Below are 17,697 nucleotides of genomic sequence, written 5' to 3' on the forward strand. Positions count from 1 at the left end.
CATCTTTAAAGGAAAGTGAGGCAGACATCCCAGCTGGGGCTCCTTCCAGCAGTTAAAGTGCTTGGCTCAGAGCCTGGGGCGTCCTGATGGCTTTGCCTAGTACCTGCTCTATGTAAGCTCTGTGTTAGGTAACGCAGAGAGGATCGGAGAACAGAGGGGAAGGAAAGCCCCCTCCAGAACCCCAGACCCCACGGTTTCTCCCACCTCCCTGGACTGTGATTTGGTTTTGATTCCCATCTGCCCTTTCTCAGACTCCTTGTTTCTTGTTCCCAAACGTCTGGAGCTGCGCACTCTGGTGATAGTGCCCCTTAAAGAAGTGGGTGTCACGGGGAAGTGGAAGCAGAGATAGAAACAGCTCAAGGATGCTGACATTACTGCGGGACACACATTTTTGTGGTGCAAGGCCCCTGCCAAATGGCACCTAAAGCCCTTTCAACTCATGTGCCTAAAGAAGGAAATAATGAAACTCTTCTGTTGAGGATCACCTGGCTCCCCACATCCACTCGCTTAGGCTGTTTTGTTCCCACTGGAGCGTATGATTGGAAAACAAAGGTAAATGAGAGCAATTTATTCCCGGATCATTTTTTTCCCCCAGCAGCTTTAAAGCTGCCTCTGCTCTAAAGAGTTTACAAACTCTAAAGAGAGATAACTTCCCTTCTCACGGCCCGGTCATGGGGAGGTAATGCATGTTTCCAATCAGCTGAGAATGTAACTCAAATGGTAGATTTTATTTCACTTTAATCCGCCTGTGAGTTCACTTTCAAGGTAAGAGGGAGCACAACCTGCAACGTGAATAGAGTTGATTAACCCCGAAATCTCCTCCTAAAGGTGGAGGAGCTGGCCTCCTCCTTGCGTGGCTTTGGGGCCTGGTGTGGTAGCGCGTGACTGGGGCACGGGGTGCAGGGAGAGCTGCCTCAGTGAGGGGAAGCTGCCTCAGTGATTCAGAGGCCCGCTCACCTGATGGAGGTACCAGTACCAGCAGACGCCATGGAGCGGAAGCAGAGGAAGCAGAGGACACAGAGCAAAGCTGGACAGCCAGACTCACGTAGCAGTTACAGCAGGAGGCAGGTCTCCCGGCCCAGTCCGGCGGTGGGAGGGGGTTATGGAGGCAGCAACGAACCATTCACCTGGCATGGGGGCTCCCTTGCTTTTGCACATCTCTTTGCTGACTGCAGTCTGGCCACTCAGTGGGCTGCTGGGAAAGAATCCCCTCCCAGTTCGTGTCTCAGCTCTCTTTGGTCACAGGGCAACCTTGAGCTAGCCCCTTAACTCTGTCTTATTCACGTTTACGAAGTAACCTCGATCTGAGGGGAAAGGGAAAATGTTTCCTTTATCAGCCTACGGTGAAAACTTCAATGTCGCTCTTTCCACTGGGTAGGCATTGCCCTCTCCAATCCTTTCTTTGAAAATGCAGATGCCTCTAGCAGGGCCAGATCTTAGCATCCTGTACCACAGGAAATCTCTTTAAGAGACAGTCTTGTTTCAGGGAGGCTGTGTGCTCCTAGTGTATGTTTGGAGTAGGTGGTCTCTGTGGCCCACAGGCCCAGACTCAATCCAGCCAGCCCGAGCCCTGATGGCTGTGGCTGGGAGCCCTCCCAGGGTCTCCTGGGGACACCGACGTGCCTCTGTTTGGGGCAGGAAGTGCTGGCTGAGAGCTATCTCTTGGTGATGTGGGACCCTGTCAAATCTGTCAACCTTCCTCAGTAGTCATCACACCGAGTTCCAAAAACCCAGAGTTTGGGTTGAGTTTGGGCTGCAGAGTCTCAAGAACTAGGCAGAAGAACCAGCCTTGTTCTGCCCCAGCCAGAGGTTCTGGGCTGCCCCGACAGAGGCCTACGGCAGGTAAGACTTACTGTCTGCCTTCAGCTTTGCGGCCTTGTTGCCCCAGAGGGCCGGCCTGCTTCTTGCCCCCCACTGCAGGCCTTGGCCCTGCCCTCGCCTGCCCCGAGAAGCCTGGCTCAAGCCCTAGCACCGCCAAGATGACTGCTTCCCTGACCACGCGTGCCTGTCTGTCCATCCCGGCTCTGTCCAGCTCCGTGATGGCCGTCAGGAATACAACAGCAAACCACCCAGCATCCTCGTCTGTGTGGATCTTGGTGTCTCACAGGGAGAGAGACATGGAAACCGTGGGCGAAGCGTTCCGGTGCTGGGAGAGAACGGCCGTGCACGGCTGTGGCCAGGACTGCGCTGTCTGCTGAGTCTGCCGCCACGACCTGACGGCGTTTCTTTGTGCCTCAGAGCCCCACGCTGGGGCTGTTGAAGGAGCGTTCTCGTGTCTCCCTCCGCACGGGGCTCAGGCGAACGCAGTGACTCACAGACAGGTCGGGGGGACTCCCATTCTTAGAAGAGCAGAGGAATGTGGGGGTATAATGCCTGAAAGGGCACAGGGAATGATTTCTAAATTTCCAGATGTCCTCTCAGAGAGTTGTAGCGCTCTGGGGCATGCCTGAATGTAATTGCTGTAGCTCTTTGTAGCAGATGTGTGTGTGTGTGTGTGGTGTGTGTGTGTGTGTGTGTGTGTGTGTGTGTGTGTGTGTGTGTGTAAGCTGAGTCCATGTGTCTATATGCATTCAATTCATTCCACTAAATCAAACAATGAAAGCAGCCCCATTGAGCACTTCCTGTGTCCCAGACACGGCACCAGGTTCTTTGTGTGCAGGGCCTCATTTTACCTTCTCAAAGCTGTTATCTTCCCCATTTCCCAGAAGAGGAAACTGAGGTACAGGGAATTTCAGTCACTTGTCCAAGATCCCAGAACTAGTAAGTGTGGAGCAAGAATCCTAACCCAGGCAGCAGCCTGACTGCAGAGCCCCTGCTCGGAACCACAACAGCATGTGCGCGTGTGCGTGTGCGTGTGCGCGCGCGTGTACACCCCTCAGCCACATAGGCCGCCCTGTGTATGCGAGCTGAGGGAATGCAGAGGACATTGTTGAGAGGGACTCACTGCCCTGCTCAGTCTGTCCGAGCAGCAAAGGAAAGGGGTATCGAGTTCATGGACCAGGGCCTGCAGCCAACCTGATAATTCTAGCTTCTGGGCGGGAATTGGAGGGTGGGTGTTGGGGTCTGGTGATTTAAATGGTTTTCTACCGAAGAAAAATGGAGCCTCGCATGGAGTGGAGCTTTGCTGTTTAGGAAACCTGTATGAGGCAGGCAGTGAGTTTCCGGAGGGGACTTTATGAACAGGTAGAGTCTGAAACAACAAGCTGGGTGTTTCCTGGCTCCCTTCTGCCCTGTCTCTGGTCTGCCCTCCTCCCGCGTGCTGCACAGTCCATCCTGGGGCCCAGAGGGCCTCCCAGACTTCACCCCAAGTCAGAGACTCCCCCAGGGAGGAGGTGGGCTGCTCCCTCTCATAGGCCCCCAGCTAGGTTGGGTTTGCCCCTTCCTGGAAGGAAGAGGACTCTCGGTCTATGGCAAAGGTTCCCTCGTGGAGCAGGGGAGCTGCACCCTGGGGGCTCTGGGGAGCCCCCAGCCAGCTTCCTCTCTCCAGCCTTCGACGTTCAGGTTTAGATTTCAGGCAGTGGCTTTTCCGTTCTGCATGCAAAGGGCTGCTGCTCCCTAATGCATAGTTTGGGGAGCACTTCGGTCTGTGGAGGGATCATTGTGTGAAAAATAAAGGCAGTCCCAAAACAGTGGGCTTCATCAGACCACAGCACACATGGCTTCTGCGGCTCACCCGCCCTGACTGTGTGTCTCCCATTCTATGAACCCTGAATATTGGGCCTTCTGGTGCCAACGTTCACAATAATAACCCCCCTCCTGACTGCCCACCAGGTCCACGGCTAAGACAAAATTCTTCATCAGGGAATCACAGAGTGTGGCTGAGTCCTCAGGCTCCAGAGCCATCCCGCCAGGCTCCCAACCTTCTCTCACTCCATATTCCTGTCTAAGGTGAGCCCTTGGGTCAGGACCTATATGTTTCCCTCCCTCAGGTCTCGCGATAGTAGCTAATACTTACAGAGTGGCTGCTGTGTGCCAGGTGCTGCACTATATGTGCCACCTCCTAAAACCCTCACAGCCCGCTGGCTGGCTCCAGTGGGGAGCCCAGCGGGCTCCAGCAGGGAGGTGCTATCATCTTGCCCATTTTCCAGAAGGAGAAATAGAGACCAAAGCAGCCTAAGTCACTTGCCCAAGATCACACAGCTAGTGAGTGGCGTGACGTTGGTCAAGATACTTCACTTTGCTGAGCCTCAATTTCCTCATCTGTACAATGTGGTTAGTACCGTTGTCTATCTGGGCGTTGTGGAGATTAAATGGGGGAATGTACACAGCACCTAGCGGAGCGTGGAGTACATAGTAAGCACTCACCAGACACGGCCACTTAATAGTAGAGCTGAGGTTAACACCAGCGTGAAGAGAGAGAAAACATAATGTCTCTAGCACTGCCCACAGTGACCATCTCCTGAATTCATGTCTTTCCTGAGTCCCAAGTAAGCTCCCTGAGGGCAGGGCCTTAGTCAACCTGTTCACTGCTGGTTCCCCGGGCTTTGCACAGCATCTGGTACAAGGTGGGTGCTTGGTGAAAGTTGAGTGAAGGACTGCTTTGGTGGCCCCATGGGCCATTCACAGCTTTGGACAGCCCCTTCTTCTCACATCCCTTGCCCTCCTCTGCTTTGTGGCTGTGACCTGAGTGTATCTGCCTCGTTCCCTATCGGATGGAATCTTCCCAAGTCTGGGCAGTCTGGGTCCCGCCCACTGCTATCTTCCCCAAGGAGAAGATGCTCAGGCCTGGCAGTGCGGCTGAACTACCTTGCAGCCTACCCTGGGTGCAAAAGGATCTCTCTTCTTGGGCAGGAAGTGAGGAGTGTTGAAAGCCTTGTTGGAGGTGGTTACAGACCTGGGGATGTGAGCCAGCTAGTGGGCAGCTTCAGTGCCTTGGATATCGTACAGCAGGGTCCAGGCTGGTGGCAACCATCCGGGTCTGAGGTCCCTCCCTTCATCACACAGGTGAACATGGTTTCTAGACCACACTCCCCCTCCCTGGGATGGCGTGGAGCGTGGCTGCTTGCGCTCAGCTCCCCAGCACATACCTCCCAACATGCACTGAGAAAATGAGCCCATTCTCCATCCCCCACTCGTCCACCCCCATTGGCATATGACCCACCCTTGAGGGAAATAACTGCTGAACTGTATTCTGTCACAACCTCCCAGCCTGCCCTCTCATAGAGTTAGTCCTGGGAGAGCCCATTGCTCTGAGAAGCTACCTTCCCCTGAAGACCTTTGCCCTCTGGTCAGCCAAGGCCTTGACCCAGAAGTGAGAGTGGGGGAGCGTGAGGATAAAGAGAATGACAGTGACGATGAATTTCTTGGCAGGCCCAGCCCCCAGCTCCCCATCCCCAGGAAGCCCTCAGCCCTACCTCCATCCTTTTCAGAACCGTGAGCCCCCGTCTTGCCAATTTCCTCTTACACCTCTTCTCCATTTCCCGCCCCTGCCTCTGCATGACGATGTGGCGTACAGGCGGCCCATCTGGGGATCAGGGAATCCTACTGGGTATGCCAGCTTAATGAAATACTTGCAGTTTATTAAACACAGGCTTCCCTAAGCCCCGAGTGCCTGTGGGTATTTGAAAGCCCAAGGTAACCCCAAGCTACCACAAACGTAATTGTTACATGTGTCCATGCATTCCTGGTGCAACCTCAAACTCCGGCTCTTAAGCGGCACACAAAATTAGCAACATAAAGTAACTCCTAGTCAGACGAGAGGGGGAAATGTGGGGAAACACTGAGAGAGGCTCCCAGAACCCCTCAGGGCCTCTAAACGTATATGAAGTTCCTGTTACCTTGCATAGCTGTGGATGTGGAGGGCACTCCCCTCACCCCTGGTGGTTCATGCTTGCAGAATAGGTTCATTATTACGCGGCAGGCCTGGCTTGTCAACCTTGCGTGATGTAACTTGACTATTTCAAGCCCCATTTCAGCTAAGGCTTGCTCCGGGGTGGCCGGCGGGGCTAGCAGAGCGCACTGTCTGGGGGCTCCCTCTGGAGCTGTATTTCTGGTGCTCCTCCAGGGCTGGGCTGGGAAGGGCTGTCGAGAAACCCCAGGTGACCTGGAGTCTGCTGCCCTGAACCTGAGAGAGGCTGCTCCTGGGGGATGATTTCCCATTCGTCGCTCTCCTCAGCCTGGAGCCTGTAAATCAGGGGCGAGGGGCTGAGGTGGAAGCAGCAGACAAAGGCCTCCAGGGAGGTACCTCCCTCGATGTGGACCACCATCTGCATGCCAGAGAAGGCGACCCTGTTGACGGTGCTCAAGGGCACCTGCTCCAGGAACCTCAGCGTCAGCCCGTTGACCCACACGCAGCCCTTGCGGCTCAGAGCCTTCAAGTTGAAGGCCAGCCGGGCACCGCCCTTCTCCAGGTAGGGTTCCAGTGACAAGTGCTGGCGGGAGAGGCGAGGGAGCTGCAGCCGGAGGTGGGCATCCGGGCCCCGGCCCACCAGCAGTGGGCTGGTGTCGTGCTCTAGCTGCGGAGGGACGTTGGCGAAGGTGGCAGGGCCTGGCGTGGGGTGGTGCAGGCTCACCCGCAGGACCGTGAGGGGCCTCTCCATGGCTGATAGCCTAAGAAAGACGGAGCACAGACACACAGGCGTGGGTGGAGGCAGACACTCCTCTGTGATTCCCTGAGCCCAGACATTCTTGCCCACCTCAGGGGCTCCCAGCCACCTCTGGCCAAGCAGGGCCGGGCACTGAACGTCCATGCAGTCATTCTGCCCCAGTCAGGCTGCAGCCACGGCCAGAGCTGGTGTGGAAGCTCAGGCCCGCTGCTTCTAGCCTCAGCTTCATCCCTAACACACTCTGAGTGAGGCACGCTACTCACTCTCCAAACTTTAGTTCTCTCTTCTGTGACGTAGGTATGTCGATCCTTGTCTGTGCGAGGTCCAAGGCATACCAGCCTGTGTGGTGGGGTTTGGGTGGCCTGTTGGCATTTGGGGACAATTTGCCCTGCCTCATGGAAAGGGAAGGACGGAAGGTAGGATCCACCCTCCTTGTATCCGACAGTCACACAACGATTGCCTGCCGAGCCCTCCGCTGAGCCAGGCGCCGACCAGTGGCCAGGGATGAGCTGATCAACGGGAACACCCAGCTGGGAAAGGAGAAGGGGTTTCTAGCTCCCGGCGTTGTGGAGTGACACAGAAGAGGGGACCCCCGCCTGCTCCTGGGGGATCAGAAAGGCTGCCTGGAGACCCCAAGGAAGAACAAAAACATCTAGCACATTCTAAGTGCTCCTATGCACGCGAATGCCACAAGCATCCCCTCCTCACTGATGCCGGTGATGAACTTGGAAAGAGCTGAGATCTCTCAGAACTGATGGGGCTCCACAGAGGTCAACTGGCCATACATACCTACCAGTGCCCAATGCACATGCCACTTGCCTCTGTAACTCCATCTCTAGAAATTTGTCCTTTAGAATCTCACTGGCACATGCAGGAAGGCTCTGTTCCTGCGTGGATTTGAGGAACATAAACTCTCTGGCACGTGTACCAACCCCATATGGCCCAGGACATGCCAACACCTTCTACAGGAACCAAGGACTGAGTGGATCTGAATAACTAAATGTACACTTTCCCAGCACCAGGCTTTTGCTTCCAGTATTTTCTCTCCTGAGAATGCATCTTCTCTCCCAAACTGCTCAAGGCCCGGTTCAAAGGTGACCTCTTCCATGAAGCTCTTTTCCTCTCTCTGCGCCCAGACCCTCAGAACAAGGAGGCTCCCCCCCGGGGCTGTCCCATTCGGTCCCTTTTCCATTATGTGTCAGTTATGTGGGTCCCTGCCCCACCTTCCCTGGGCCCTTCTCCTCCTCTCTTCCTTGAGGCCTCCCGACGGCAGAGCTGCCTCGATGCCCCGTGTCCCACTGCCCGGTCCAGACGGGGCCTGGCCACAGCAAGTGTCTGGGGGCACACCTGCCAAATGGCTAAATGAGAAGAAGCTCACACACGTGGAAATCATGGGAGATCAAGTCCAGAGAGACCCCACACGAGAGTCCGGTCCTTAAAGGCTGTGGGACAGGCTCCAAGTCCCTCCAGACCCTGGACTCCCTATCTTTTGGGTGAAGTAATGGTGAGAACCTCCCAATCTGATAGTGAGTGCAGAGCCCTTAGGGCACGCCCTTTTCTCTCGTGCACACACGCAGCCCCACACGGACACACCACAACCACACCCTGCTTCTTGCCCCAGCCTGCAGAAAGCCTTTCCCTGAGGTGTGTGTAAACTAGGCCCAGGACAGCTGAGCTGGACGGCCAAGTCCTCAGGCCTGGCCAGGAGCTCAGAGCTCACTTCCAGGAACCAATCCCACGGCCCAGGGACCCTAAGAGAATCCCTTAGAAAAGAAGCGTTCAACACTGCTCCTGTGACCTTACTCTCTGCTCTGCTGAGTCCTCCAGAACTGATAGAAATCCCCCTGCTGGCGCAGAGCCCCTGCAGAGGCCTCCTCTTTGCTCCAGGACCCCAGTTGTTCCGGGGAAGCGGAAACTCAGAGGAAGACTCTCTGGGGTATGTGCCTGGCGAGGAGCCAGCAGGGGCCCCCTCCCAGTCCCACCAGGCCTTCTCCTCTCACTGCGAGTTCCAGTCTCTGACCCCCATCTACCTTATTTCCATGGTCACATCTGACTCCGGCACTGCAGCTGTGAGCTCTCGGGAGGAAGTGGGTCTAGGCTGGGGCGGGTCTGGGGATGGCAGCTGTGGCTGCGGTTCAGAGAAGTGATACGTCAGAACGCTCATCAGGTTTGTTGCTTTCTTCCTTTTTCCCTTTAGGAAAGAAAATGGAAGCGTAATTTCTTGTTGCAGAAGTGCAGCCCCACTGCTAAGAGGTTGGAAACCCCAGTCTGAGACCCTTGCTAGGAGAGGCCCCTGAGCTCCCTCCCGGGTTTCATCTCTGCCAGTCTCTACTGCCCCGTCCCCAGGGACCTATTTCAGGGTATGAACAGTTCCTCCTCCCCCCTGCCAGGTGGGTGGGGAAAAGGCATCCCAGACCTGTTAGAAAGGGGAGCTCTTTGGACAGAGTGTCAGTGAGGGGAGCTCCCATTGCATGTGGGAGACTGTGAGGGGGCCACAGTGGCCGGACCAGGGGTGGCCAAGGGAGCTATGGGCAACACGGTGGTCCACTGAGTGTCTCAGGAAAGGGCAAGGTCTCAGGGGAAGGATAAAACAGCTACTCACAGAGGGTGGCCTCTCCAGCAGTAGGACAGCAGGAAGGCCACCTTCTACGCCCACCTCTCCAGGGCTCTGCTGGCCTTCGAGGGCAGCCTGGAAGAGACCAAGATGGATGTGTGTCCAGCACTGGCCCCAGATGACCTCAATCTCTCTTCTCTAACTGCCTCCTAGAAAAAAAAAGAAATACTTGCTAGAAAAAGTTAATATCATACAGAGCCTCTACAACTTCTCATTAACAATGTTCTACAATTAATAAAAAAAGTACTAGGCATGCTAAGCTACAGGACCAACTGTCAAACAAGAGAAAAAACCAACAGAAACAATCTCACTATGTACGTCCACAAAAAGACCTGTACAAGAATGTTCACAGACGTGGATAGATCTAGAGACTGTCATACAGAGTGAAGTAAGTCAGAAAGAGAAAAACAAATATTGTATACTAACGCATGTATGTGGAACCTAGAAAATGGTACAGATGAACCGGTTTGCAGGGCAGAAGTTGAGACACAGATGAATGTATGGACACCAAGGGTGGAAAACCACGGTGAGTTGGGGATGGTGGTGTGCTGAATTGGGCGATTGGGATTGACATGTATACACTGATGTGTATAAAATGGATAACTAATAAGAACCTGCTGTATAAAAAAATAAATAAAATTAAAAAAAAGAATGTTCACAGAAGTTTTATCTTATTAACCCCAAACTAGAAACAACCCAAATGTCCATTAAGAAAAATGGATAAAAATTTGTATAATATGTATACAGTGAAACACTACACAGCAGTAAAAAAGAGAATGGACCAATGATACACAAAACAATGGAGATGAATCTCATAATCATTATGGAGAGCAAAAGAAACCAGGCACAAATGATATAGACTGTGTGATTCCAATTACTTGAAATGCAAGAACAGATAAAACTAGCCTATGGTCATAGAGGTCAGGGTATTGAATGATCTCTGCAGAGAGGTATTGACTGGGGTATTCATTTACTGGGGCTGCCATAACAAAGTACCCCAAATGGGGTCGCTTAAATAAACAGACGTGTATGGTCTCAAAGTCCCGGGGAGTAGAAGTCCAAGACTGTTTCGGTAGGATTCGTTCCTCCTAAAAGAGAACCTGTTCCAGGCCTCTCCCCTAGCTGCGGGAGGCTTGCTGGCAACCTCTGGCATTGCTCGGCTTGTAGAGGTCTCACCCTGATCTCTGCTTTCGTCATCACGTGGCATCCTCCCTGCACGCAGTGGTTCCAATGGCAGCATCTCAGGCGCGCTGGTTGGCTTATGAGGGGGAGGGGCCTGGGGCAGGCAGTCAGGCTAGACCTCGGGGCTCTTGCCGGCACCATACCCCCCCCCCCAGCTCAGCACAGACAGCTTCACCTCCCTGATGGACGGATGGATAACCAGAAGTCCAAATGGCCACTCTGAGGAGCTTTAAGGTCTGCAAACACACCAGGGCTGAGCCTGCTGAGTGGAAGGTGGCTGGCCACGTTCCAGAGACCTTCCTCTCGGCCCATGGGTCTGCCTAGCCCAGACTGCCGGCCAGCTGCGTGTCTCGGAACCATGGTCTTCCCCAGGGCCCCTCGCACACACTGCCTTCCCTTCTAGGTGATGCTCAGGTATTTCCTCCCATCTGCAGAGAAGGGCAGTGGGCCTCAGGCAGAAGCCTGGCAGGGGCTTTGTTGCCCCTAGGTGTATGACCTTGGGTAAGTCCTATCCCCTCTCCATGCCTTAGTTTTCCTCACTGGGGCATGGGACATCGCTCCTCACTGCCCCCTGGAACCAGGCCTCAGTGAGAGGAAGGTTGTGTCCCCACTCCCAGCCCTGGCCCGGGAGAGCGGGTGGGCGGAAGAGATGTGTTTGTGGTCCCTGAGTTCCCTCATAACTCAGTTCCCAGAAGTTCCCAGCAAGAGAGGGAACTGAAACAGCCAGGGAACTTATCTGACAAGAGGAAGAACTGCCCAGCTGCATCTCCCAAGGGCCAGCAAGAAGTCGGGCTGGTAACTGTCTGGCCTTTCCCCGGGGGCAGGGGGAGAGCCAGGGGAGGTGAGAGCAGGGGGAGTGAGGTGCTGGCTTCTCTCTGCTCGGCGCCCTTGGCTAGGACGGCCTCCTTTGGCTGGTGTCAGGACGCTGGGGAGTGTACATCAGTGAGCAAACGCCCCCAGTCGTGCTCCTTCGAGAACTCAGACAGGGACAGAAGGACAGCTTCTGGGGCTCCTACAATGGTGGGCAGACGAGGACTCTACTGTTAGATAGACTCGGGTCTGAGGCTTGGCTCCTTCTTTTGTAGCAACTGTGTGCCCTCAGACAAGTTACTCAGCCTCTCTGAACCTGATTTCTGCTCTGTAAAATGAGGATAATTTGTTGCTGTGTGAGGGCTAAATGAAACACGTGCAAAGTGCCAAGCACATGGGGAGGGTTGGTAGGTAGAACACCAGAGTCGAGTGCAGATGCATCCCGGGGAGAGGGGCTGGCAGAGCCCACTGACAGCTTGCACAAACCCCAGATTCTCAGAAGCCTTCAGGTTTTGCTTAAGACAAACATAGTTCTGGAGCTGAATACAAAATTTGCATGAGTTCAATAGAAATTCCATTTTTAAATGATAATGAAGTAAAACGGATGCTCCAGAAAGAATCTCCACGTTCTGGCTGGGGCAGGTGGCCCTAACCCAGGAGGAGAAGGCTACTCAGTAGACAGGAAAGGAAGCGGAGGCTCCCAGCAATCAGTCGACTAATTAAGATCACATGTCTGGGAAATGTCCGAACCAGGATTTGGGCCCAGTCTGTTGTACTCCTGGGCCTAAACATGAAACTGTCGTGCCTCATGGGTGGTGTTCTGTGCGGTCCAGCTGCCCCATCTTCTCCAAACCTGTGCTCCGCTGGCTGGCTGGCAGTGCGCTCAGCAGAAAGGGCGCTGCTTCCAGCCTGCCAAGCCAGTGTGGCCGCTTACCATTCCCATCCCCATCAGGACATCCCCGCGTGTCCTGATAGCCTGTGGCCACCAGGTGGCAGCATCCCTCAACCCGGTGGCTTGCTCTTCTAGGCGGAAAGGGGCGGACGGTGAAAGTCTGGGGGAGCCATTCATGGGACTGCTGGGGAGGGAGGGCGACAGGGTCCTTGTTTATCTTACTCAGAATGCCCTGAAATGGCCTAAGGTGAATCTACAGCAAATCTCACCAGAGGACACCAACTCCAACCGTGGAGACAGAGCAGGAAGCCAGAGGGTGAGGCCCTGCAGAGCGACGGTTTGTTATAAGGGCAGGTGCTGGCTGGGACAGACATGTCCCTGCCCGGGGACAAACTTAGTACGCAGCACAGCGAGGGTGAGAGACCAGGTCTGCTTCCTTACCTGTAAGATGGAGTAACCATGATCCTCTTCAAGGAGGGGCCCCCTTGGAGGAAAGGCACGCACCGCTCTCGGCCCAGGCGCGCGCTTCGTGCTCACTAAGCGCTCAGGATAGGGCTCCAGCGGTCGTTACCATGATCATCAGGACAGCGTTCCCTGTCCCCACTGAGCCGTCAGGTAAGAAAAAAATTAGCTGTCACTTGTAGAGATGGTGCTGTGATGGGGGGATGCCCAGTATATGAACCCAGGAGGGGCACCTAAACTGCCAGGGGTGGGGCGCACCGGGAAGCACTCTGGAGGAGGGGACCCTGTGCTGACTTGTGCGGAATGACTAGGAGCTGGCCAGGTGGAAGCGATGATAGGTGGGGTGGCACCTGGCGGAGGAAGGTGGCGTCAGCTGCCCAGCTGCTGGAAGGGCTCTCCCACGCTTTGCTCTATGCCCTTGGCTAATAAGAATGGTAACAAAGACAGTGACGGTGCATTTGAATTTTAAAACAATAATGAAATGAGTGTTGAGTGAGTCCTGACTCTATCCTGTGTCCTGTGCTAAGCCCTTATATGAACTGTCTTATTTAATCCTCACTACACCTGTGGGAGAGGTTCCACTGTTAACTCTGTTTCACAAATGAGAGAGCAGAGGCACAATTAAGTAACTCACTCAAGATCACCCACATAGAAGGGCACGGAGCTGCCTCTCAAACCCAGGTCTGATCTTCAGACCATTGCCCTGAATTCCTGCGCTGCCAAGGGGCAAGCCCTTTCCCCTCTCTGGGCCTTTGGTCCTCAGCTTCTGATGGCTGGGCTGGGCTGGGTGAAGCAAATGGCTATGAGGGACAGCCCTGGCTGCTTATTCCTGCTGCGCTCCCTCCCAGAGCACTGGTGGGGCCTCCTTGCGCAGGTGGGGCTGGCCAGCGTGGCCCGGGGGGTGACCTCCACCTGCTCCGGAGGCAGAGATGTTGAGCATTCTGCCCATGCTCCCTCCCCTATTCCAGGGGTCATTGCTAAGCCCAATTTCATTATTGTTCTGTGTTCTTAATATATGTCAGTTTTACTTTATGCTAAATCCAATAATGGAGCCCTGACCAATGCCTGGGGCAGGCCCCGGAGACATGGTGCCTGGGAATTCTGAGGCCTTCTGGGCTCTCCCCTTGGGGTGCGGTAGTCAGGCCACGTAGAGCCAGTGCCAGCAAGCCCAGCAATTACCTTGTGCTTTTACTTCCTTTTTTCCCACTGAGCTAAGGGCTGTCCCTTAGGCTGCCTGGGGAGGAGAGGCTTGGGGAAGGCGGAGGCGGAGGCGTCTTGCATCCTGGCCTGTGTGCTCTCCCCTCCCGCTCCACCCACAGCATCCAGAGCAGCTGTGGGCTGGAGGGCAGGGAGGGAGCCCTCACTGGGAGCCCAGCCTTGACTCTGCCGTGGACATACTTTGTGGCAAGTTGCTTTTCCTCTCTGGGCCTCACTGTCCTCATCTGTAGAATGGGGATAATCACGCCTGCCCAACCTCCCTGGCCCTCTAGCCAGTATCTTCATCTAACACTTGGACTGGGATCAGCTTTCACCTGGTCAAAAGGCTTTGCCAAGGGCTTCTTTCTTTTTCAGTCAAGAACCCATATTGAAGAAACACAGCTTGATCTTATTTAAAGAATGCAGCTGGCCAGGAAAGATGGCCCCAAACACAGCACAACACACATCAAACATGGGGGTTTTGTTTTTAATTAAGTGAGGTAAAAGCCTAGCATAAATACTTTAACTAAAGTTTAGGAATAAAATGTATTCTGAAATTAGCATGTCTTCAAAGGCAGATTTTTAACATACCGTGTAAAATACCTCTGTGTGGCAATTTAGGTGCCTAGAAGTATTCCATGTAGATCTGACAGCAGGAGGATGGAGGAAAAAAAACACTAAACTGATCCTCTGCAAATAGTTATCTTTCTTTAACTTGTGGTCAAATGCACATAACACAGTTTTCCATTTTAGCCATTTTAAATGTACAGTTCAGTAGTGTTAAGTATATTCACGTGTTGTACCATCTCCAGAACCTTTTCATCTTGCAAAACTGAAACTTTAAACCCATTAAACAACAGCTCTCCGTTTCGCCCTCCCTCCAGCCCCTGGCAACCACCATTCTACTTGTTTCTGTGGGTTGGACTATTCTAGATACCTCATATAAATGGAATCATACAGTATTTGTCCTTTTGTGATCGGCATATGTCACTTAACATAATGTCTTTACGGTTCACCCATGTCGTAGTATGTGTCAGAATTCATTCATTTTTGAGACTGAATAATAGTCCATTGTACGTATATAACACATTTTGTTTACCCATTAATCTGTCAATGGACATTCGGGTTGCTTCCACTTTAGGCTATTGTGAATAATGCTACTGGGAATACGGTGTATAAATACCTGTTTGATACCTTGCTTCTAGTTCTTTTGGATATATACCCAGCAGTGAAATTTCTGGATACGTTAATTCTGTGTTTAATATTTTGAGGATCTGCCCTACTGTTTTCAATAGTGGCCACACCATTTTACATTCCTACCAACAGTGCAGAAGGGTTCCAGTTTCTTCACATCCTTGCCAACACTTGTTATTTTCTGTTGTTGTTGTGTTGTGGGTGTTATTTTATTTTATTTTATAGTAGCTATCCTAATGGGTGTGAGGGGATATCTCACGGTGGATTTGATTTGCACTCCCTTAATGATTACTGATGTTAAATATCTTTTAATGTGCTGTTGGCCATTTGTATATCGTCTTTGGAGAAATGTCTCCTTTAAGTCCTTGGCCCATGTTTTAACTGGGTTCTTTGTTTTGCTGTCATTAAGTTATAGCAGTTCTTTACATATTCTGGATATTAACCCCTTATCAGATATGGGATATACAAATACTTTCTCCCGTTCCATGGGCTGCCTTTTCTCTCTGTTGTGTCCTTGAATGCACGGAAATTTACAATTTTGATCTAGTCCAATGTACCTATTTTTACTTTTGTTGCCTGTGCTTTCAGTGTCACATCCAAGAAGTTATCGCCAAATCCAATGTCATGAAGTTTATCTTCTAAGAGTTGTATAGGTTTAGTTCTTACATTTAGATCTTTAATCCATTTTGAGGTAATTTTTATATACTGTGTAAGGTAGGCATCCAGAGACCAACTTCATGTGGATATCCAGTTTTCTTTCAAATAGTTATCTTAAGATAAGGTTTATGATTGATGGTGACCGTTTACCATATCTGACCATATTTGGTTGAATAAAATATTTTCCATACCTTGGCTGCAATACAAAACAAAAAGCATTCAAATTCACCTTCTAGGTTTTGTTCATTTCGTGTTCCCATCTTTATATCTTTTAACAGAAATACTCTTTGTTAAAAATAACATGCTGCACTGTCAGCAGTGTGGACTGTTTTCCAACAATATAAATTTCAGGGAGGTGTTAGTGGGCAGATCAATGAATCATCCACGTGGCGGGTCACTTACCAGACTCAGCGCCTGTCCTTTCCTGCCTGTGAGCAGGATCCTGTGATGCTTGGTCTCTGCACTTTCCCGGTGTTCCTGATAGCACAGATTTTAAGGGTAAGGGTTGGTGTCATTGTTATGAAAGCTCTGGCCAGACAGCCACCACCGAGCACCATTTTTTGCAGGTTTGGGCCCCAGACTCAGAGCCCACGAGCAGAGTTCTGAACCCCCAATGCAGTAGACACATAAAACGCAGAGATTCAGAGCACTTCCGAACTTTTGATTTGCTCATAGTTTAAAGCTCCTCCTAGAAGGCTGCTTCTTTAAACTGCTGGATCCTTCCCACAGGGAAAACTGGTCTCCAATGCACAGAGTGCCACCCGCAGCAGGCGTTTGAGGGGCCCGTGCTACCCACGCTGGGTGTCCACTCACCCCTGCCGCCTCTCACACCTCAAGCCGCCTTCCGCATCTGGAATGGTCATCATGAGCTGGAGGAGGACCTGAATTTCCTGGGAAAATGCTAAATCGCAGAGGCTTCTGGTGCCAAGAAAAGTAGCCTGGCCAAGATTTGGGGCTGTGAGCCTCAAATGCCACCTCAGGAAGCAGCCATCCCCTGGATAGTGCAATCTGGCTTGATTTTGCCAAAACAAAGGAAAGGCCCTCCAGCAATTTCTGTGGCTTTGTTTTGCAAGATTAAATCGCCTGCCTTTAATTCTCCTTTACCGGCTTAATAAAAATTGGAATTTCAAAACCAGTGAAAGACAGAAACCTCACTTTGGAGTGGATGTCAGATCCCACTTGACCTGCATTTCGGTCTGGGACAAAGAGATGGATCATGGAAACTTCTGGGGAGTGGAGGCTTTGGTGGTAGTAGGATTCCCTAGGCTTTGGAGCTCCTGGACCACCCCCATGTGTACATGTGCTCGGAGCCCATGGGGACTCATAGCTGTTTCCACACACAGAACAGAAGCTTGCCAGACTTCCCCACTCCAGGACCCTACCCCGGCATGCCTCCAGAGCCAAGTTCCAGCTCATTTATGGGTATTTCCAAGTGGGGCTTCGGGACCTCTTCCCAAGGAGCAGGCTGGGCCCAAAGGGAAGTGGCCTCCTCTGCACCCAGCCCTAGATGGGCTCTGCAGCGGCCAAGCATATGAGACACCCCCCCACCCCTGCCCTCAAGGAGGTCCAGGCACATGCAGAAGACAGGCTCTCAGACAAGTACCACCCAATGGGACCCGGGAGGGAAGCATGAGGACAAGGGAGTCCGAACAACGTGCCAAGACCAGCCTAGGGGGATTAGGAAGGCTTCCTCAAGGAGATGATGCCAAGGCCGGTCTTGAAGAACCAGCAGGAGTTGACCAAGTTAGTAAAGGAGGAGCAGGCGTCTCAAGAGGGGGGCGTGCATGAGCAAAGACTCACTCAAGTGCGAGGGAGCCAGACGTCAGAGAACTATGGGAGAAGGAGCGGGCTGCTGCTTCCTCAGCCTCTGCACACACACGGAGGTTCTGCTGTAATCACTGCCCCCACGTCCTCCTGGCTCTTCCCCTCCAGTCTCTCCCTTGACCCTGTCAAAGCCCCAAAGTTGATTGGGTCTGATGGGGCATGTTGGCCCTCATCGCTTAGCTTGTTTTCCTCTCTCTGCTGTCCTGTTGAGTACCTTAAGCCACAGCCCCTCATGAAGCATATACAGTCTCTGCCCCCAGAATGTGGGAGGCCACCAGAGACAGAAGGTCCAGCACACAGTCTGGATGGGACCATACCCA

General features: G+C 52.7%; 2 protein-coding genes and 1 long non-coding RNA gene across 5 annotated transcripts in view; 1 reads left to right on the forward strand and 2 right to left on the reverse strand.

The window, feature by feature from the left end:
• Positions 1 to 2,564: 2,564 nt before the first annotated feature.
• On the reverse strand, positions 2,565 to 3,843 carry DCANP1 (dendritic cell associated nuclear protein 1). The gene is given in 5 exon segments (XM_033855062.1): positions 2,565 to 3,207; positions 3,210 to 3,302; positions 3,305 to 3,470; positions 3,473 to 3,584; positions 3,674 to 3,843. Coding segments are annotated over 5 exon segments (873 nt in total). The 3' UTR covers positions 2,565 to 2,875.
• Positions 3,844 to 5,374: 1,531 nt separating this feature from the next.
• Positions 5,375 to 12,613, reverse strand: TIFAB (TIFA inhibitor). Of its 2 annotated transcripts, none has more exons than XM_019924464.3 (4): positions 12,485 to 12,613; positions 9,148 to 9,308; positions 8,576 to 8,736; positions 5,375 to 6,549 (listed from the first exon to the last, which is right to left on the reverse strand). In XM_019924464.3, the coding sequence occupies exons 3-4, from the start codon at positions 8,707 to 8,709 to the stop codon at positions 5,946 to 5,948; spliced, it is 738 nt and encodes a 245-aa protein (XP_019780023.1). In that variant the 5' UTR covers positions 8,710 to 8,736; positions 9,148 to 9,308; positions 12,485 to 12,613; the 3' UTR covers positions 5,375 to 5,945. The 2 variants fall into 2 exon arrangements, with proteins under 2 accessions (XP_019780023.1, XP_019780024.1); XM_019924465.3 differs by having other exon boundaries at positions 9,148 to 9,234; positions 12,485 to 12,586.
• Positions 12,527 to 17,697, forward strand: part of LOC109548167 (uncharacterized) — a 98,644-nt gene continuing 93,473 nt past the window's right edge. For both annotated transcript variants that reach the window (XR_002174181.3, XR_002174180.2), the window contains exon 1: positions 12,527 to 12,658. This is a non-coding gene — a long non-coding RNA (uncharacterized lncRNA). The remainder of the gene's footprint in view (positions 12,659 to 17,697) is intronic.

The sequence above is a fragment of the Tursiops truncatus genome, chromosome 3 (assembly GCF_011762595.2).
Source record: "Tursiops truncatus isolate mTurTru1 chromosome 3, mTurTru1.mat.Y, whole genome shotgun sequence".
Taxonomy (NCBI): Eukaryota; Metazoa; Chordata; class Mammalia; order Artiodactyla; family Delphinidae; genus Tursiops; species Tursiops truncatus.

Bases quoted from the DNA above. Each gene is read 5' to 3' on its own strand.
- TIFAB (XM_019924464.3), bottom strand. From the start codon at position 8,709: ATGAGCGTTCTGACGTATCACTTCTCTGAACCGCAGCCACAGCTGCCA. The intron at 6,550-8,575 runs GTAGATGGGGGT...CGTCTTTCTTAG, and splicing joins GATGTGACCATGGAAATAAG to GCTATCAGCCATGGAGAGGC.